This window comes from Haliotis rufescens, unplaced genomic scaffold (assembly GCF_023055435.1).
Source record: "Haliotis rufescens isolate VD_foot unplaced genomic scaffold, xgHalRufe1.0.p SCAF_11, whole genome shotgun sequence".
NCBI classification, from domain to species: Eukaryota; Metazoa; Mollusca; class Gastropoda; order Lepetellida; family Haliotidae; genus Haliotis; species Haliotis rufescens.
The window spans coordinates 44315130-44338355 of NW_025963791.1; the positions used below are offsets into that span (position 1 = coordinate 44315130).

Sequence of the window (23226 nt, forward strand, 5' to 3'; positions counted from 1 at the left end):
GACGACAACGATGACCTCAAAGCCTCCGTGAATGGGTTTTTCAGGGTGGTTTCAGAAAACGTCTAATTCACATAATTGGTGTGAAATATGTTACATATAATTCAAATACCACGTATGCCAGTCAGAACGGTTATTTCAGCATTACTTGTGTCACGGGAATAATGACAGCCTGCCCCTTGCTTCATGCAACTGTAGCTTGGCGACAGAGCGGGAAAACTAAACTGATGTTACAGTACCCAACAATCAGAATAAGGCCGGCGTGAACGCTGTGATCGCATTCTTCTTATTGACGTACTGTCCTCAATGACCTAGAATCTAAAGATGTGGTGATGACCTGGAATCTAAAGATGTGGCGATGACCTAGAATCTAAAGATGTGGCGATGACCTGGAATCTAAAGATGTGGCGATGACCTAGAATCTAAAGATGTGGCGATGACCTAGAATCTAAAGATGTGGCGATGACCTGGACTCTAAAGATGTAGTGAGGACCTGGACTCTAAAGATGTAGTGAGGACCTGGACTCTAAAGATGTAGTGAGGACCTGGACTCTAATGATGTAGTGAGGACCTGGACTCTAAAGATGTAGTGAGGACCTGGAATCTAATGATGTGGTGATGACCTGGACTCTAAAGATGTGGTGATGACCTGGACTCTAAAGATGTAGTGAGGACCTGGACTCTAAAGATGTAGTGAGGACCTGGACTCTAAAGATGTGGTGATGACCTGGACTCTAAAGATGTGGTGATGACCTGGACTCTAAAGATGTGGCCAATACCTGGACTCTAAAGATGTAGTGAGGACCAGGAATCTAAAGATGTGGTGATGACCTTTAATCTAAAGATGTGGTGATGACCTTTAATCTAAAGATGTGGTGATGACCTTTAATCTAAAGATGTGGTGATGACCTAGAATCTAATGAGGTGGCGATGACCTGGAATCTAAAGATGTGGCGATGACCTGGACTCTAAAGATGTAGTGAGGACCTGGACTCTAAAGATGTAGTGAGGACCTGGACTCTAAAGATGTAGTGAGGACCTGGACTCTAAAGATGTAGTGAGGACCTGGACTCTAATGATGTAGTGAGGACCTGGACTCTAAAGATGTAGTGAGGACCTGGAATCTAATGATGTGGTGATGACCTGGACTCTAAAGATGTGGTGATGACCTGGACTCTAAAGATGTAGTGAGGACCTGGACTCTAAAGATGTAGTGAGGACCTGGACTCTAAAGATGTAGTGAGGACCTGGACTCTAAAGATGTAGTGAGGACCTGGAATCTAATGATGTGGTGATGACCTGGACTCTAAAGATGTGGTGATGACCTGGACTCTAAAGATGTGGTGATGACCTGGACTCTAAAGATGTGGTGATGACCTGGACTCTAAAGATGTGGCCAATACCTGGACTCTAAAGATGTAGTGAGGACCAGGAATCTAAAGATGTGGTGAGGACCAGGAATCTAAAGATGTGGTGATGACCTTTAATCTAAAGATGTGGTGATGACCTAGAATCTAATGAGGTGGCGATGACCTGGAATCTAATGATGTGGTGATGACCTGGAATCTAATGATGTGGTGATGACCTTTAATCTAAAGATGTGGTGATGACCTTTAATCTTAAGATGTGGTGATGACCTTTAATCTAAAGATGTGGTGATGACCTGGAATCTAAAGATGTGGTGATGACCTTTAATCTAAAGATGTGGTGATGACCTGGAATCTAATGATGTGGCGATGTGCTACAATGATGACCTAAAATCAGAGGTTTTAAAGTGATAACTCAGAAGCTGATGAAGCAGCGATGACTCAGAATGACGACAGAATAATGACCTGAAAGCTGCTGCTGCAGGGATGGTCCTGATTCTGATGACATATTGAATGGGAGGCCCTTTAACCTCTGTTCATATTGTCAGTACAAGCGGAGTATGCCCAACTGCTGTGCTGGCTCTATTAACGATTAAGAAAATAACATGAGTTATGTATGTGTGTTATGTGTTACAGTGTTATGTATGGTGTGTATGTCCAATGTCTTGATGAAACTCAAAATTGATTATTGTTTGTGAGCGCATGACGCTGTATAAACTGTTGGCCTTCACCATCTGCCATGACAGCTTCAGCCAAGTACCGACCGCAGATAGACTATCGATTACGATGGCATAAACTTAATGGAAAATACTTTGACGAGAGTACAGTTTATGGCACTGACAAACATAAAGCCGCATTTATATTTCGCTCATGTTTCATTTATGACCTTCATTTATCCTAATAAAAGGGGGCTCTCCAAGCCTGCTCCAACCACATCCAAGTGGTCTGAGTAAGTTTTCTTCCAAGCCGTTGGTCGTGGTTTGGCTGCCTTTTTTTCATCATTTCTGTGTATATTGTGTAACGAAAAATATGAACGGTTCAGATTGTCCTGAATACCCCGCCATGACTCAAAACGTTATGGGAACATAGCTGGTGCAGTCGGACTGATGAGGCTATGTGTCACGAGGCTATGTGTCACCAGGCTATGTGTCACCAGGCTATGTGTCACGAGGATCTGATGTAGTCTTTCTAACAAACAACATATCGCTTTGGTTCAGAGTCTCCCCACTAACACAGCACGAGAGAAGGCTGGTGTCCCCACCAACACAGCACGTGAGACAGCTGGTGTCCCCACCAAAACATCACGTGAGTCAGCTGGTGTCCCCACCAACACATCACCTGAGTCAGCTGGTGTCCCCACCAACACATCACGTGAGTCAGCTGGTGTCCCCACCAACACATCACGTGAGTCAGCTGCCCACCAAACACATCACGTGAGTCAGCTGCCCACCAAACACATCCCTTGAGTCAGATGGTGTCCCCACCAACACAGCACGTGAGACAGCTGCCCACCAACACAGCACGTGAGACAGCTGGTGTCCCAACCAACACATCACGTGAGACAGCTGTCGTCCCCACCAACACATCACGTGAGACAGCTGGTGTCCCCACCAACACATCACGTGAGTCAGCTGCCCTCCAAACACATCACGTGAGTCAGCTGGTGTCCCCACCAACACATCACGTGAGTCAGCTGCCCACCAAACACATCACGTGAGTCAGCTGCCCACCAAACACATCACGTGAGTCAGCTGGTGTCCCCACAAACACATCACATGAGTCAGCTGGTCTCCCCACCAACACAGCATGTGAGGCAGCCGCCCACCAACAAAGCACGTGAGACAGCTGGTGTCCCCACCAACACAGCACGTGAGACAGCTGTCGGCCCCACCAACATATCATGTGAGAGAGCTGGTGTCCCCACCAACACAGCACGTAAGACAGCTAGTGTCCCCACCAACACATCACGTGAGGCAGCTGCCCACCAACACATCACGTGAGTCAGCTGGTGTCCCCACCAAGATATTACGTGAGTCAGCTGCCCACCAACACATCACGTGAGACAGCTGCCCACCAACACATCACGTGAGGCAGCTGCCCACCAACACATCACGTGAGGCAGCTGCCCACCAACACATCACGTGAGGCAGCTGCCCACCAACACATCACGTGAGACAGCTGCCCACCAACACATCACGTGAGTCAGCTGGTGTCCCCACCAACCCATCACGTGAGACAGCTGCCCACCAACACATCACGTGAGGCAGCTGGTGTCCCCACCAACACATCACGTGAGACAGCTGCCCACCAACACAGCACGTGAGTCAGCTGTCGTCCCCACCAACACAGCACGTGAGACAGCTGCCCACCAACACATCACGTGAGGCAGCTGCCCACCAACAGATCATCTGAGGCAGCTGGTGTCCCCACCAACACAGCACGTGAGGCAGCTGCCCACCAACACATCACGTGAGACAGCTGCCCACCAACACAGCACGTGAGTCAGCTGTCGTCCCCACCAACACTTCACGTGAGACAGCTGCCCACCAACACAGCACGTGAGTCAGCTGATGTCCCCACCAACACAGCACGTGAGACAGCTGATGTCCCCACCAACACATCACGTGAGACAGCTGGTGTCCCCACCAACACAGCACGTTAGGCAGCTCCCCACCAACACATCACGTGAGTCAGCTGGTGTCCCCACCAACACATCACGTGAGGCAGCTGCCCACCAACATATCATCTGAGTCAGCTGGTGTCCCCACCAACACAGCACGTGAGTCAGCTGGTGTCCCCACCAACACAGCACGTGAGACAGCTGATGTCCCCACCAACACATCACGTGAGACAGCTGGTGTCCCCACCAACACAGCACGTTAGGCAGCTGCCCACCAACACATCACGTGAGTCAGCTGGTGTCCCCACCAACACATCACGTGAGTCAGCTGGTGTCCCCACCAACAGATCATCTGAGTCAGCTGGTGTCCCCACCAACACAGCACGTGAGTCAGCTGATGTCCCCACCAACACAGCACGTGAGTCAGCTGCTGTCCCCACCAACCCATCACGCGAGTCAGCTGGTGTCCCCTCCAACACAGCACGTGAGTCAGCTGGTGTCCCCACCAACACAGCACGTCAGACAGCTGGTGTCCCCACCAACACAGCACGTGAGACAGCTGGTGTCCCCACCAACACATCACGTGAGACAGCTGGTGTCCCCACCAACACATCACGTGCGTCAGCTGGTCTCCCCACCAACACATCACGTGAGTCAGCTGGTGTCCCCACCAAGACAGCACGTGAGTCAGCTGGTGTCCCCAACAACACAGCACGTGAGTCAGCTGGTGTCCCCACCAAGACAGCACGTGAGTCAGCTGGTGTCCCCACCAAGACAGCACGTGAGTCAGCTGGTGTCCCCACCAATGGGTTGTCATAACAAAGCCGCCAGCTGCTCGTGAGACTGTGCATTTAGTGTGCCACGAGTATACACGTTATTTGCACATAACGAAGCGAATATTTGTCCAACGATTTTTGTGAAAACTGTGTGAACTAAACTCACCAGCTTCACTGCGATATGTGGCAGTCAAGAAGTAGCTTTCTTCTCTCACCTCAATAATCTATATCGCAGTCAAGCCGGGCAGAGCCGAGTGCAACACATGCACCACATCCAAAACCCAGGAACATGGAGACACCTGGCGTCTCATGACATTCAATTGATCAGCAAAACATGCATCGTCTATTTCAGCGAGCCTGTCCACCCGATCTCGTTAGTCGCCGCTCACGTCAAGCATGGGCTGCTGAACATCTATTCTCTATCCGGATCTTCATGGGACATGTTTCATTTAGATCACACTGGATGACATCCTATGTGCCATTGAGATCACTGTATGTCATTCCCATGTGTTATTGAGATCACGGTAGTCCTATGTGCCATTGCGTTCACTATACGTCCTGTGTGTCATTGAGATCACTGTACGTCATTCCCATGTGTTATTGAGATCACGGTAGTCCTATGTGCCATTGCGTTCACTATACGTCCTGTGTGTCATTGAGATCACTGTACGTCATTCCCATGTGTTATTGAGATCACGGTAGTCCTATGTGCCATTGCGTTCACTATACGTCCTGTGTGTCATTGAGATCACTGTATGTCCTATGTCTTATTGAGATCACTGTACGTCCTATGTGTTATTGAGATCACTGTACGTCCTGTGTTTTATTGAGATCACTGTACGTCCTGTGTGTCATTGAGATCACTGTACGTCCTATGTGTTATTGATATCACTGTACGTCCTGTGTTTCATTGAGATCACTGTACGTCCTGTGTGTCATTGAGATCACTGTACGTCCTGTGTGTCATTGAGATCACTGCACGTCCTATGTGTCATTGAGATCACTGTACGTCGTATGTGTTATTGAGATTACTGTTCCTTCTAATTGTCATTGAGATCACTGTACGTCCTATGTGTCATTGCGATCACTGTACGTCGTATGTCACTGATATCACTGTACGTCCTGTGTGTCATTGAAATCACAGTACGTCGTATGTAATTGATATCACTGTACTTCGTATGTGTCATTGAGATCACTGTACGTCCTGTGTGTCATTGAGATCACTGTACGTCCTGTGTGTCATTGAGATCACTGTACGTCCTTTGTGTCATTGAAACCACTGTACGTCGTATGTAATTGATATCACTGTACTTCGTCTGTGTCATTGAGATCACTGTACGTCCTTTGTGTGACTGAGATCACTGTACGCCTTATGTGGCATTGAGATCACTGTACGTCTTATCTGTCATTGAGATCACTGTACATCATATGTGTTTTTGAGATCACTGTACCTCGTATGTGTCATTGAGGTCACTGCTGGTCCTGTGTGTCATTGAGGTCACTGCACGTCCTATGTGTCATTGAGGTCACTAAACGTCCTATGTGTCATTGAAGTCACTGTTGGTCCTGTGTGTCATTGAGGTCACTGTACGACCTGTGTGTCATTGAGATCACTATACATTCTGTGTCATTGAGATCACTGTACGTCGTATGTCATTGATATCACTGTACACCCTTTGTGTCATTGAGATCACTGTACGTCCTATCTGTCATTGAGATCACTGTACATCGTATGTGTTTTTGAGATCACTGTACCTCGTATGTGTCATTGAGGTGAATGTTGGTCCTGTGTGTCATTGAGGTCACTGTACGTCTTATCTGTCATTGAGATCACTGTACATCATATGTGTTTTTGAGATCACTGTACCTCGTATGTGTCATTGAGGTCACTGTTGGTCCTGTGTGTCATTGAGGTCACTGCACGTCCTATGTGTCATTGAGGTCACTAAACGTCCTATGTGTCATTGAAGTCACTGTTGGTCCTGTGTGTCATTGAGGTCACTGTACGACCTGTGTGTCATTGAGATCACTATACATTCTGTGTCATTGAGATCACTGTACGTCGTATGTCATTGATATCACTGTACACCCTTTGTGTCATTGAGATCACTGTACGTCCTATGTGTCATTGAGAGCACTGTAAGTCGTATTTGTCATTGAGATCACTGTACCTCCTATGTGTCACTGAGATCACTGTACGTCCTATGTGTCATTGAGATCACTGTGCGTCGTATTTGTCATTGACATCACTGTACGTCCTATGTGTCATTGAGAGCACTGTACGTCGTATTTGTCATTGAGATCACTGTACCTCCTATGTGTCACTGAGATCACTGTACGTCCTATGTGTCATTGAGATCACTGTACGTCCTATGTGTCACTGAGATCACTGTACGTCCCATGTGTCATTGAGATCACTGTACGTCCTATGTGTCACTGAGATCACTGTACGTCCTATGTGTCATTGAGATCACTGTACGTCGTATTTGTCATTGAGATCACTGTACGTCCTATGTGTCACTGAGATCACTGTACGTCGTATTTGTCATTGAGATCACTGTACGTCCTATGTGTCACTGAGATCACTGTACGACCTATGTGTCACTGAGATCACTGTACGTCGTATTTGTCATTGAGATCACTGTACGTCCAATGTGTAATTCAGATCACTGTACGTCCTTTGTGTCACTGAGATCACTGTACGTCCTATGTGTCATTGCGATCACTGTACGTCGTATGTCACTGATATCACTGTACGTCCTGTGTGTCATTGAAATCACTGTACGTCGTATGTAATTGATATCACTGTACTTCGTATGTGTCATTGAGATCACTATACGTCCTGTGTGTCATTGAGATCACTGTACGTCCTGTGTGTTACTGAGATCACTGTACGTCGTATTTGTCATTGAGATCACTGTACGTCCTATGTGTCATTGAGATCACTGTGCGTCGTATTTGTCATTGAGATCACTGTTCCTCCTATGTGTCACTGAGATCACTGTAAGTCCTATGTGTCATTGAGATCACTGTACGTCCTATGTGTACTGAGATCACTGTATGTCCTATGTGTCATTGAGATCACTGTAAGTCGTATTTGTCATTGAGATCACTGTACGTCCTATGTGTCACTGAGATAACTGTACGTCGTATTTGTCATTGAGATCACTGTACGTCCTATGTGTCACTGAGATCACTGTACGTCCCATGTGTCACTGAGATCACTGTACGTCCTATGTGTCACTGAGATCACTGTACGTCCTATGTGTCACTGAGATCACTGTACGTCGTATTTGTCATTGAGATCACTGTACGTCCTATGTGTCACTGAGATCACTGTACGTCGTATTTGTCATTGAGATCACTGTACGTCCTATGTGTCACTGAGTTCACTGTACGTCCTATGTGTCATTGAGATCACTTTACGTCGTATGTCATTGAGATCACTGTACGTCCTGTGTGTCATTGAGATCACTGTACGTCGTATGTCATTGAGATCCCTGTACGTCCTATGTGTCATTGAGATCACTTTACGTCGTATGTAATTGATATCACTGTACGTCCCATGTGTCACTGAGATCACCGTACGTCCTGTGTGTCATTGAGATCACTGTACGTCGTATGTCATTGAGATCACTGTACGTCCCATGTGTCACTGAGATCACCGTACGTCCTGTGTGTCATTGAGATCACTGTACGGCATATGTGTAATTGAGATCACTGTACGTCCTGTGTGTCATTGAGATCACTGTACGTCGTATGTCATTGAGATCACTGTACGTCCCATGTGTCACTGAGATCACCGTACGTCCTGTGTGTCATTGAGATCACTGTACGGCATATGTGTCATTGAGATCACTGTACGTCCTGTGTGTCATTGAGATCACTGTACGTCCTTTGTGTCATTGAAATCACTGTACGTCGTATGTAATTGATATCACTGTACTTCGTCTGTGTCATTGAGATCACTGTACGTCCTTTGTGTGACTGAGATCACTGTACGCCTTATGTAGCATTGACATCACTGTACACCCTTTGTGTCATTGAGATCACTGTACTTCGTATGTGTCATTGAGATCACTGTACGTCCTGTGTGTCATTGAGATCACTGTACGTCCTTTGTGTCATTGAAATCACTGTACGTCGTATGTAATTGATATCACTGTACTTCGTCTGTGTCATTGAGATCACTGTACGTCCTTTGTGTGACTGAGATCACTGTACGCCTTATGTAGCATTGACATCACTGTACACCCTTTGTGTCATTGAGATCACTGTACTTCGTCTGTGTCATTGAGATCACTGTACATCATATGTGTTTTTGAGATCACTGTACCTCGTATGTGTCATTGAGGTCACTGTTGGTCCTGTGTGTCATTGAGGTCACTGCAAGTCCTATGTGTCATTGAGGTCACTGTTGGTCCTGTGTGTCATTGAGGTCACTGCACGTCCTATGTGTCACTGAGATCACTGTACGTCGTATTTGTCATTGAGATCACTCTACGTCCTATGTGTCACTGAGATCACTGTATGTCGTATTTGTCATTGAGATCACTGTACGTCCTATGTGTCACTGAGATCACTGTACGTCCTATGTGTCATTGAGATCACTTTACGTCGTATTTGTCATTGAGATCACTGTACGTCCTGTGTGTCATTGAGATCACTGTACGTCGTATTTGTCATTGAGATCACTGTTCGTCCTATGTGTCACTGAGATCACTGTACGTCGTATTTGTCATTGAGATCACTGTACGTCCAATGTGTCATTGAGATCACTGTACGTCCTATGTGTCATTGAGACCACTGTACGTCCTTTGTGTCATTGAGATCACTGTACGTCCTGTGTGTCATTGAGATCACTGTACGGCATATGTGTCATTGAGAACACTGTACGTCCTATGTGTCATTGAGATTACTGTAGGTCGTATGTGTCATTGAGATCACTGCCCGTTCTATGTGTAATTAAGGTCACTGTTTGCCTTGTCTGAGATCTCCAGCATGCATCAGACAGAGGCCGCGTCCTGGTGGGACTATCCGTGATGTTTTCTCTCTAATTACCGACGGGGCACGCTGAAATCAATCAGCGCATTTCCTCCCGATACGATCAAACGATGATTCTTGGTCATCGATCTGGGGACTATCGTACTATCGCCAGCAATGACAAAAACAGAGACATAGACCGGCAAAGTAAGTGTTGTAGTGTACGTGATTGTAACCTGCTACTATGTAGATAGTGTTGTAGTGCACGTGAATGTAATCTGCTACTTTGTAGATAGTGTTGTAGTGTACGTGATTGTAACCTGCTACTTTGTAGATAGTGTTGTAGTGTACGTGAATGTAACCTGCTACTATGTAGACAGTGTTGTAGTGTACGTGAATGTAACCTGCTACTATGTAGATAGTGTTGTAGTGTACGTGAATGTAACCTGCTACTTTGTAGATAGTGTTGTAGTGCACGTGAATGTAATCTGCTTCTTTGTAGATAGTGTTGTAGTGTACGTGATTGTAACCTGCTACTATGTAGATAGTGTTGTAGTGTACGTGAATGTAACCTGCTACTATGTAGATAGTGTTGTAGTGTACGTGAATGTAACCTGCTACTTTGTAGATAGTGTTGTAGTGCACGTGAATGTAATCTGCTTCTTTGTAGATAGTGTTGTAGTGTACGTGATTGTAACCTGCTACTATGTAGATAGTGTTGTAGTGTACGTGAATGTAACCTGCTACTATGTAGACAGTGTTGTAGTGTACGTGAATGTAACCTGCTACTATGTAGACAGTGTTGTAGCGTACGTGAATGTAACCTGCTACTATGTAGATAGTGTTGTAGTGTACGTGAATGTAACCTGCTACTATGTAGACAGTGTTGTAGCGTACGTGAATGTAACCTGCTACTATGTAGATAGTGTTGTAGCGTACGTGAATGTAACCTGCTACTATGTAGACAGTGTTGTAGCGAACGTGAATGTAACCTGCTACTATGTAGACAGTGTTGTAGCGTACGTGAATGTAACCTGCTACTATGTAGATAGTGTTGTAGTGTACGTGAATGTAACCTGCTACTATGTAGACAGTGTTGTAGTGTACGTGAATGTAACCTGCTACTATGTAGATAGTGTTGTAGCGTACGTGAATGTAACCTGCTACTATGTAGACAGTGTTGTAGCGTACGTGAATGTAACCTGCTACTATGTAGATAGTGTTGTAGTGTACGTGAATGTAACCTGCTACTATGTAGACAGTGTTGTAGCGTACGTGAATGTAACCTGCTACTATGTAGACAGTGTTGTAGCGTACGTGAATGTAACCTGCTACTATGTAGATAGTGTTGTAGTGTACGTGAATGTAACCTGCTAGTGTATGGCATCGTGGGATTACAAGAGTTGCTGTGGCGTACGTACTTCCACTGATATCAACACGGCGAGTTAGTCATTTTTGGCATGGAGATATAATAGAGTAGCTATGGCGTACGTAAGCAACTGTAACAACACATCGATTCAGCCAAGAAGCCACGGTTGAGTCATATCATTCAGGCTTTGCCTGCGCATCTAGATCTGCACCTACTATTGTTAAATCAAATTGAGCGTCATTGTATATACAAGTCAGTTTGTCTGGTTATACATGAAAATCACACTGCAGACAGTATTCCTTAACGCTTCAGTACAGCAAGGGAGGTGGGGGTGGGTGGGAGGAGGGGGGTGGATGGTTGGGGAGGCGTGGGACAACACGGAAGTTGGTGTGAAATGGGTTTGTTTCCTGCCAAGAGAACTGCCGTTCCTTCAGTGCAATTGTTTATCCGCTATTAGTTGTGAGAGAAATGTACAGGATTATACTCACAACCTTGCCCTCTTGTCCGCCTCAACCCATTGGCGCGGGACGATCAGCGAGCCACACACTGCCCTCGGTTCATCAAGCTGCACGTGCAATCCTCGCTAGCTCCATGGGCCACGTCCTGACCGGGCGGGTCACGCGACCGCTCTAGTGTCCAGCTGACCACCTACAGGTGAAGGGGGAGGGGGGACGGTCGGGTTTGCTAGGGCGGCGTCTCTGACTCCAACATTCCGACTCCACCAGCAGCGTGATAATGATCAGCTACTCTCTCCCAAGCTGTAAAAACAGGTTTTCTTCTTCCTTCGTCCAACTTAGTTCCCGAAGCAGAAATTTAATCAGAACAAGCATGTCAATTTTATCGATCTGTTACAAACGTGAAGGATGGTAGTCACTACGCGAGCAAGACGCTTAGCGAGCGTACATCGACAGTCAGAGTAGAGAACCGACACGCACTGGTCGTTCCCGTCTAGTATTTCAAGTGTAAAACTCCAGAGGAAATACACAGCAACATCCCTCTTCCCTCCCCATCCTACCAGCCAGGTCCTGTCTTACCATCTCAGCACGCCATGCATAATTAATACTTTTCTTCCACAACGGCGGTGGGATTCCACAAGGCTAGGCAGTCGATAATGTGATAAGGTTCATTTCATTAGAGCCAAGGGCGGGGACTGCGGGGCCTAGTTGTTCGTTTATTCAACCCGATGTCAGTTGACACGGCATGAGTACACGGTGCGGGAACACGGCCCTGTGTGGAGAGGATGGGTAGCTGGGACCAGGTGGTGCCCGCCGTGTTTGGGGGATGTAGGACTGGGGGGATGTAGGACTGGGCGGGATGAGTCATGCCTGTTCAACTCTACCTGGCATCCATGGACGTCTGGACGGGTCAATCCGACCTTCCAGGTCATCGGGGTTTACATCCGACTCTTCACACACACATGTACTGTTAACTCACAGCTACAACCAGAGACTCCAGTCACACACACATGTACTGTTAACTCACAGCTCCAACCAGAGACTCCAGTCACACACACAAACATGTACTGTTAACTCACAGCTACAACCAGAGACTCCAGTCACACACACATGTACAGTTAACTCACAGCTACAACCAGAGACTCCAGTCACACACACACACACACACACACACACACACACATGTACTGTTCACTCACAGCTACAACCAGAGACTCCAGTCACACACACACATGTACTGTTAACTCACAGCTCCAACCAGAGACTCCAGTCACACACACATGTACTGTTAAGTCAGGTACAACCAGAGACTCCAGTCACACACACATGTACTGTTACCTCACAGCTCCAACCAGAGACACAAGCCACACACACATGTACTGTTAAGTCAGGTACAACCAGAGACTCCAGTCACACACATGTACTGTTACCTCACAGCTACAACCAGAGACTCCAGTCACACACACATGTACTGTTAACTCACAGCTACAACCAGAGACTCCATTCACACACACACACATGTACTGTTACCTCACAGCTACACCCAGAGACTCCAGTCATACACACACACACATGTACTGTTAACTCACAGCTACAACCAGAGACTCCAGTCACACACACACACACATGTACTGTTAACTCACAGCTACAACCAGAGACTCCAGTCACACACACATGTACTGTTACCTCACAGCTACAACCAGAGACTCCAGTCACACACACATGTACTGTTACCTCACAGCTACAACCAGAGACTCCAGTCACACACACACACACATGTACTGTTAACTCACAGCTACAACCAGAGACTCCAGTCACACACACGTGTACTGTTAACTCAGGTACAACCAGAGACTCCAGTCACACACACATGTACTGTTACCTCACAGCTACAACCAGATACTCCAGCCACACACACGTGTACTGTTAACTCACAGCTACAACCAGAGACTCCATTCACACACACACACATGTACTGTTACCTCACAGCTACACCCAGAGACTCCAGTCACACACACACACACATGTACTGTTAACTCACAGCTACAACCAGAGACTCCAGTCACACACACACACACATGTACTGTTAACTCACAGCTACAACCAGAGACTCCAGTCACACACACATGTACTGTTACCTCACAGCTACAACCAGAGACTCCAGTCACACACACATGTACTGTTACCTCACAGCTACAACCAGAGACTCCAGTCACACACACACACACATGTACTGTTAACTCACAGCTACAACCAGAGACTCCAGTCACACACACGTGTACTGTTAACTCAGGTACAACCAGAGACTCCAGTCACACACACATGTACTGTTACCTCACAGCTACAACCAGATACTCCAGCCACACACACGTGTACTGTTACCTCACAGCTACAACCAGAGACTCCAGTCACAAACACACACATGTACTGTTACCTCACAGCTACAACCAGATACTCCAGTCACACACACGTGTACTGTTACCTCACAGCTACAACCAGAGACTCCAGTCACACACACACACGTGTACTGTTACCTCACAGCTACAACCAGAGACTCCAGTCACACACACATGTACTGTTAACTCACAGCTACAACCAGAGACTCCAGTCACACACACATGTACTTTAAACTCACAGCTACAACCATATAGTGACATGATATATACACGTGTATTGTTATAGCAACATTATGTATACACATGTATTGTTATAACGACATGATATATACACGTGTATGGTTATAGTGAAATGATAAATACACATGTATTGTTATAGCGACATGATATATACACGTGTATTGTTATAGCGACATGATATATACACGTGTATTGTTATAGTGAAATGATATATACACGTGTATTGTTGTAGTGACATGATATATACACGTGTATTGTTATAGTGAAATGATATATAACGGGTATTGTTATAGTGACATGATATATACACGTGTATTGTTACAACTAGAAGACAATTATGTAGCAGCATATATCTGTTGTTGATTAAATGTTGCGCGGTGATCAGCAGGACTCAATATACACATCGATAGTCATTCTGATTTGGACAAATGAGACTTAGATATAGATACATACATATTCCTCATTGTCCGGCGAGACGATCTATAACGTGTATTCATTATTTGATTGAAAGCTGCTTGTTGACAGCGATGACTTGAACCTTGTTGTGCAGACCACCGTCTACAGCCACTGTCACATCATACATACCACAGTTGTTACAGGCAGTGGGTAACCCCACACTCAGCAGTATTCCAGCTATATAACGACGGTCTGTAAATAATCCAGTCTGGACCAGACAATCCAGTGATTGATATCATGAGCATCGATTGGGCAATTGGGAGACAATTACATGCACCTACAAAGTCAGCGAGACTGACCACCTGATCCCTTAATCGCCTTTTAAGACAGGCATAGTCACCACGCAACTAGTAGTAGTAGTAGTAAAAAATAGCAGACAGAAGGAACAAAGTTCGACGAGTTACTCCCCTTTTTCAGCTTTGGCCTGTTATCTGAAGGATTCATGTCCTTGTTGACAACTAGTAGACACCTGGTAGATATATAGCAGACACCATTAGACGCTTGGTAGATATCTGGCAGACACCTAGTTGACACCCTGTAGATATCTGGCAGACAGCTAGTGGACACCTGGTAGATATCTGGCAGACACCTACTAGACACCTGGTAGATATATGGCAGACACCTAGTTGACATCTGGTAGATATCTGGCAGACACCTAGTTGACACCTGTTAGATATCTGGCAGACAACTAGTGGACACCTGGTAGATATATAGCAGACACCTAGTTGACATATGGTAGATATATGGCAGACACCTGGCAGACACCTGGTAGATATCTGGCAGACACCTGGTAGATATCTGGCAGACACCTGGTAGACACCTGGTAGATATATAGCAGACACCTAGTTGACATATGGTAGATATATAGCAGACACCTAGTTGACATATGGTAGATATATAGCAGACACCTAGTTGACATATGGTAGATATATAGCAGACACCTAGTTGACATCTGGTAGATATCTGGCAGACACCTAGTTGACACCTGGTAGATATCTGGCAGACAACTAGGGGACACCTGGTAGATATATAGCAGACATCTAGTTGACACCTGGTAGATATATAGCAGACACCTAGTTGACATATGGTAGATATATGGCAGACACCTGGTAGATATCTGGCAGACACCTGGTAGACACCTGGTAATTATCTAGCAGACACCTAGAAGACACCTGGTAGATATCTGGCAGACACTTAGTTGACACCTGGTAGATATCTGGCAGACACCTAGTAGACACCTTGTAGATTTCTGACAGACACCTGGTAGACACCTGGTAGATATCTGGCAGACGACTGGTAGACACCTAGTAGATATCTCGCAGACACCTAGTAGACACTTGGTAGATATCTGGTTGACATTTGGTAGACACCTGGTAGATATCTGGTAGACATTTGGTAGACACCTGGTAGATATCTGGTAGACATTTGGCAGACAGCTGGTAGCCATCTGGCAGACACCTAGTAGATATCTGGCAGAAACCTAGTAGACACCTGGTAGATATCTAGCAGACACCTAGTAGACACTTGGTAGATATATGGCAGCCATCTTGTAGACACTTGGTAGATATCTGGAAGACAACTAGTAGACACCTGGTAGATATCTCGCAGACACCTAGTAGACACTTGGTAGATATCTGGTAGACATTTGGTAGACACCTGGTAGATAGCTGGTAGACATTTGGTAGACACCTGGTAGACACCTGGTTGATATATCGCAGACACCTAGTAGACACTTGGTAGATATCTGGTAGACATTTGGTAGACACCTGGTAGATATCTGGTAGACATTTGGCAGACAGCTGGTGGCCATCTGGCAGACACCTAGTAGATATCTGGCAGACACCTAGTAGATATCTGGCAGAAACCTAGTAGATATCTGGCAGACACCTAGTAGACACCTGGTAGATATCTGGCAGACGACTAGTAGACACCTGGTAGATATCTAGCAGACACCTAGTAGACACCTGGTTGATATCTCGCAGACACCTAGTAGACACTTGGTAGATATATGGTAGACATTTGGTAGACACCTGGTAGATATCTGGTAGACATTTGGCAGACAGCTAGTAGCCATCTGGCAGACACCTAGTAGATATCTGGCATACACCTAGTAGACACCTGGTAGATATCTGGCAGACAACTAGTAGACACCTGGTAGATATCTAGCAGACACCTAGCAGACACTTGGTAGATATCTGGTAGACATCTAGTTGACATCTAGCAGACACGTGGTATATTTCTTATATAGACTGATTTTTCCGAAGTTGAGAAAGGCGATATTTTCATTGCAGTGAACATAACACTTGATAATTCACTGCAGTGAACATAACACTTGATATTTCACTGCAGTGAACATAACTCTTTGACGGAACTATTGTCGTACAAGAGTTACCTCCCATTAAGTAGGGAGTTGTCTCCCTTTATCGTAAGTGACTAGCCCGGATACAAACTGTTGACGTCCTTTTTACGTTGGGTCCACATTGACAAGGCAAAATAATGATAGACGGTCGTTTATGGAGGTAATATCACTTCTTGCCATTTGTTATTCTCTCGAAAATGTTTCCTTAGAAACTGTAAATTTCTCATTGAACTCGTCAATCGAGACTGTTCGTTTCGCAAAGTGCCATTTTTGTTACTTGACCAGCGTGTATTCTCTAGCTTCCAACAGCAGTCTCTTAATTTTCAAGAATATTTTGGGTTACAGTTTATTTTGTATATAATCATATCTGAATGTATGATGAAGAATTTTCGTGACCCTCAATATTTTTTGATACTTTTGTTTATATTTTTGTACGATTTTGCAAACACGAAACTACTTTATAAGTCGCAAATACAAGGGGTGATGGACCGTCCCTGTCTGTTATGTAGGGGGAATTTACGTTTCAAGGTTTTACATTTGTAATGAAATAATTTAATTTTCTGGTAGACGACTACACAAAAAAGTATATAATAAATAGGATACACACAAAGTAGATATCTTGTGGGTCACTGTTAGACATCTGGTAGATCACTGCTAGACATCTGGTAGATCACTGTTAGACATCTGGTAGATGACTATTAGACACCTGGTAGATCACTATTAGACATCTGGTAGATCACTGTTAGAAACCTGGTAGATTACTGTTAGACATCTGGTAGATCACTATTAGACACCTGGTAGATCACTGTCAGACACCTGGTAGATCACTATTAGACATCTGGTAGATCACTATTAGACACCTGGTAGACCACTGTCAGACACCTGGTAGACCACTGTCAGACACCTGGTAGATCACTGTCAGACATCTGGTAGATCACTGTTAGACATCTGGTAGATCGCTGTCAGACACCTGGTAGATCACTATTAGACATCTTGTAGATCACTATTAGACACCTGGTAGATCACTATTAGACACCTGGTAGACCACTGTCAGACACCTGGTAGATCATTATTAGACACCTGGTAGATCACTATTAGACACCTGGTAGATCACTATTAGACACCTGGTAGATCACTATCAGACACCTGGTAGATCACTATTAGACACCTGGTAGATCACTATTAGACACCTGGTAGATCACTGTTAGACATCTGGTAAATCACTGTTAGACACCTGGTAGATCACTATTAGATATCTGGTAGACACTATCAGACATCTGGTAGATAACTGTCAGACATCTGGTAGACACTATTAGACATCTGGTAGATAACTGTCAGACATCTGGTAGACACTATTAGACATCTGGTAGATAACTGTCAGACATCTGGTAGACACTATTAGACATCTGGTAGATAACTGTCAGGCATCTGGTAGACACTATCAGACATCTGGTAGATAACTGTCAGACATTTGGTAGACACGATTAGACATCTGGTAGATAACTGTCATACATCTGGTAGACACTATTAGACATCTTGTAGATAACTGTCAGGCATCTGGTAGACACCTAGTAGACATCTGGTAGATAACTGTCAGGCATCTGGTAGACACTATTAGACATCTGGTAGATAACTGTCAGACATCTGGTAGACACCTAGTAGACATCTGGTAGATAACTGTCAGACATCTGGTAGACATCTATTAGACATCTGGTAGATAACTGTCAGACACCTGGTAGACCACTGTCAGACACCTGGTAGATCACTGTCAGACATCTGGTAGATCACTGTCAGACACCTGGTAGATCACTATTAGACATCTGGTAGATCACTATTAGACACCTGGTAGACCACTGTCAGACACCTGGTAGACCACTGTCAGACACCTGGTAGATCACTGTCAGACATCTGGTAGATCACTGTTAGACATCTGGTAGATCACTGTCAGACACCTGGTAGATCACTATTAGACATCTGGTAGATCACTATTAGACACCTGGTAGATCACTATTAGACACCTGGTAGACCACTGTCAGACACCTGGTAGATCATTATTAGACACCTGGTAGATCACTATTAGACACCTGGTAGATCACTATTAGACACCTGGTAGATCACTATCAGACACCTGGTAGATCACTATTAGACACCTGGTAGATCACTATTAGACACCTGGTAGATCACTGTTAGACATCTGGTAAATCACTGTTAGACACCTGGTAGATCACTATTAGATATCTGGTAGACACTATCAGACATCTGGTAGATAACTGTCAGACATCTGGTAGACACTATTAGACATCTGGTAGATAACTGTCAGACATCTGGTAGACACTATTAGACATCTGGTAGATAACTGTCAGACATCTGGTAGACACTATTAGACATCTGGTAGATAACTGTCAGGCATCTGGTAGACACTATCAGACATCTGGTAGATAACTGTCAGACATTTGGTAGACACGATTAGACATCTGGTAGATAACTGTCATACATCTGGTAGACACTATTAGACATCTGGTAGATAACTGTCAGGCATCTGGTAGACACCTAGTAGACATCTGGTAGATAACTGTCAGGCATCTGGTAGACACTATTAGACATCTGGTAGATAACTGTCAGACATCTGGTAGACACCTAGTAGACATCTGGTAGATAACTGTCAGACATCTGGTAGACACCTATTAGACATCTGGTAGATAACTGTCAGGCATCTGGTAGACACCTAGTAGACATCTGGTAGATAACTGTCAGACATCTGGTAGACACCTAGTAGACATCTGGTAGATAACTGTCAGACATCTGGTAGATAGACATCTGGTAGACATCGGGCAGACACCTGGTAGACATCTGGTAGATACTGTCAGACATCTGGTAGACACGTAGTAGACATCTGGTAGATAACTGTCAGACATCTGGTAAACACCTAGTAGACATCTGGTAGATAGACATCTGGTAGACATCGGGCAGACACCTGGTAGATATTTGGCAGACATCTTGTAGACATTTGGCAAAAGTGTAACAGGGAGATAAGTTGTTACAGTCAGCAATATCCTCATTGACCTAGCTGATACGCGTCATCGTATCCTGACTGTACGGGATGTTACTTAAAAAATCAATCACTGATTTATATGATCCGGCCTTAATTATGACTCCCGTGAAAAAGCTGGAACAATTCTGATGTTTCAACCACAAATACATAAGCAGCAGCATTAGTGGTATCAGCAGTTGTAGTAGGAGGAGGAAGGGAGAAGGATGAGCAGCAGCAGCAGCAGCAGCAGCAGATGTGGAGGTGAAGAGAAGGAGGTGGAGGGAAGAAGTAGGAGCAGTAGTAGTAGTAGTAGTAGTAGTAGTAGTAGTAGTAAAGGTAGTAGTAGTAGTAGTAGTTAAGGTAGTAGTAGTAAGAGGAGGTGTGGGGAGAGAGAGGAGGAGGTGGAGGTAGTAGTAGTAGTAGTAGTAGTAGTAGTAAAGGTAGTAGTAGTAAAGGTAGTAGTTGTAGTAGTAGTAGTAGTAGTAGTAGTAAAGGTAGTTGTAGTAAAGGTAGTAGTAGTAGTAGTAGTAGTAGTAGTAAAGGTAGTAGTAGTAGTAGTAGTAGTAGTAGTAGTAAAGGTAGTTGTAGTAAGAGGAGGTGTGGGGAGAGAGAGGAGGAGGTGGAGGTAGTAGTAGTAGTAGTAGTAGTAGTAGTAGTAGTAGTAGTAGTAGTAGTAAAGGTAGTAGTAGTGGTAGTAGTAGTAAAGGTAGTAGTAGTAGTAGCAGTAGTAGTAAGAGGAGGTGTGGGGAGAGAGAGGAGGAGGTGGAGGTAGTAGTAGTAGTAGTAGTAGTAAAGGTAGTAGTAGTAGTAGTAGTAGTAGTAGTAGTAGTAGTAGTAGTAGTAGTAGTAGTAGTAAAGGTAGTATTAGTAAGAGGAGGTGGGGGGGAGAGGAGGAGGTGGAGGGAAGAAGGAGCAGTAGTAGCATCATCAGTAGCAGTACAGCTTATTCGTAGCCATAGTAGTAGTAGTCAACCAACTCACTAATTCCAAAGACACGAAGCAAAGTACATACATCAATCAATGAGCGGTGGTCAACAAACTCAAATAAATTTTTTTAAAAAGATATATGTCATATGTTTTTAATGAAAGCAAAGACCATAGCTTCATCTTGTATAAGTTGTCTCCCCTACAGATATCAGAACATCCCATGATTGGTGTCTTGTACAAAGACTCTCTGACACGTTCCCTGCTCACAGTTTTATAACTTAGGGTCGACTTGTATTTCTTCTGAATATGAAACAAATAATAATTAAAAAATAAAAGTTAAGACGAATGGTCCTTATAGTTAAACCTGTAATAGTAGACTGTTCTGCAGAATTGGCACAATTATGATTATGATGATAAAGAAGGATTGTTTGAGTTAGCTGTGAATTCACAAAGGATCCTCACAGTGAAGGAGGTAGACTGGCATGCTGCATGATACAACACCAATGCTTAGCACCAGCCGGGGCTCCAGATACCGTTGAAGTTGACAGGGTTAGATCGCGGGTCAGAGGGTGGGTCCATCGCAGGCACCCGAGTCCCATTCTTCATCGCCAGCATCTGCAGCAGGAAGTTGACGAGGTTTGGGTTGTCCTTGGAGATGTCCTGGTGCTCCGTGGGGTCGGCGCTGATGTTGTACAGCATGACGTTGGGGAGGGGAGAGTCGTCCATGACGGGGGGGACGTCTAAGTCAGACCCAGCCGGAGGGTACCATCCTGAGTAACCAGGGTCTCCAACGATCAACTTCAGGTCTCCCCACCTGAGAGCTGCAGCATAGTGGTCGTCGTAGATGTTGTAGACAAATTCCTTCCTGACGCTGCCACCTCCATTGAGGATCATGTCGACCTGACTCAACCCGTCTATGTCCAGCTGGCTGGAGTCTCCCCCCGCTATGTCCATTAACGTGGGGTACCAGTCCACGGCGTGGAACAGACCAGGATGTGTGTAGCCTGTCTTCTTCAGCAGAGTCTTGCTGTAGACGAAACCCGCTCCCCTGGTGCCTCCCTCCCACAGTGTGGCTTTCCCGCCCCTCAGTGGCCAGTTATTTGCGCCTTGACTAGGAGGCCCACCATTGTCTGTTGTAAACACAAGAAGTAGGTTGTCCATGATGAATGTGGCTGTATCGGTTTGAATATTTGGTCGGTACCTGCAGTGGTTCATGTACAGCTTGGAACGGCAGGTAGAGATACATCGGCTTGGATTTGTCATGATTCATTATGATATCAATGGCTCTCTTCGCAAACACGTATGTGGAGTATTCCCCTTTGGCGCCCTTGTACACATCTGTCATGTTCCTGAAGTCATAACCATAGTAATCAGCCACCTCGTCCCTGACATGTGTGAAGTAGTCCACTGTACCTGCATAGTAGCCCATGAAGGTGTCAAAGCCTCTGTAGGTGGGCGTGTACTTCAGGTTACAAAAGCCTAGGTGCCATTTGCCGACCATGTGGGTATCATAGCCGAGGGTCTTCAGCCTCTGTGGGATGGTGGTCAGGTCTGCTGGCATGTACTTGGGTTGCTCTATGAAGACCACACCATCCTGGAGCCCTGTGTGGTAGGGAAACTTGCCTGACATGAAGCAGTTTCTGGAGGGGGAACACAGTGGCTGGACATAGGAAGAGTTGAGGATGACGCCGCTTTGGGCGAGACGGTCAAGTGTCGGTGTCTGGATGTCGGGGTTGATCCAGCCGACGTCGTTCCAGCCAAGGTCATCGGCCACGATGAAGACGATGTGTGGTTTGTCTGCAGCAGTGCTGTGTTGAAGACATGTGACGGAGGCAACAAACAGGACACACAGCAAACTCATGTCTAAGAGTGTGTAGCCAGCTCAGTAAAACAGCTTTGTGTTTGTAACACAGTGTGTGTGAGTGTCAGATAGAGGTAAGCGTCGTTGCTTATCGTCCCCAGGCCAGCCCGAACTGAATACACCTGACTGGTCTAATTTTACGCAAATGTTGGTCACTGGAACATGCCTTGTCATACTTTATCAGTCACTGTACAACTGTGTGAGGGGAGAAGGGAAGGAGTGTACAGCCTGTATGTCGGCTTTGTCAAAGAATGGAATCAATGGAGTAGATTGCAGTACAATTATGAAGTCACAGACTTTAACAGGAAAAGAAATATATTCAACAATTGTTATTATTTGGTATTCCACATATTACAAAGCAAACATAGCGAAATTGCAATACATGAATT

At 45.3% G+C, this 23226-nt stretch overlaps 2 protein-coding genes across 3 annotated transcripts in view; both read right to left on the reverse strand.

The window, feature by feature from the left end:
• Positions 1-12216, reverse strand: part of LOC124123109 — a 59519-nt gene extending 47303 nt beyond the window's left edge. The window contains exon 1 of one of the 2 annotated variants that reach the window (XM_048392819.1): positions 11604-12216. The gene's annotated coding sequence lies outside the window, so the exon portion shown is untranslated. Of the gene's footprint in view, positions 1-11600 lie in introns of both variants that reach the window. The other variant, XM_048392817.1, reaches the window with a different exon arrangement.
• Positions 12217-21112: 8896 nt separating this feature from the next.
• Positions 21113-22241, reverse strand: LOC124123112 (arylsulfatase I-like). The gene has a single exon (XM_048392820.1). The coding sequence runs from the start codon at positions 22237-22239 to the stop codon at positions 21484-21486; it is 756 nt and encodes a 251-aa protein (XP_048248777.1). The 5' UTR covers positions 22240-22241; the 3' UTR covers positions 21113-21483.
• Between the last annotated feature and the right edge of the window lie 985 nt (positions 22242-23226).

Excerpts from the sequence above, each read along its gene's own strand:
- LOC124123112 (XM_048392820.1), bottom strand. The coding sequence starts at position 22,239 with ATGACAAATCCAAGCCGATGTATCTCTACCTGCCGTTCCAAGCTGTAC.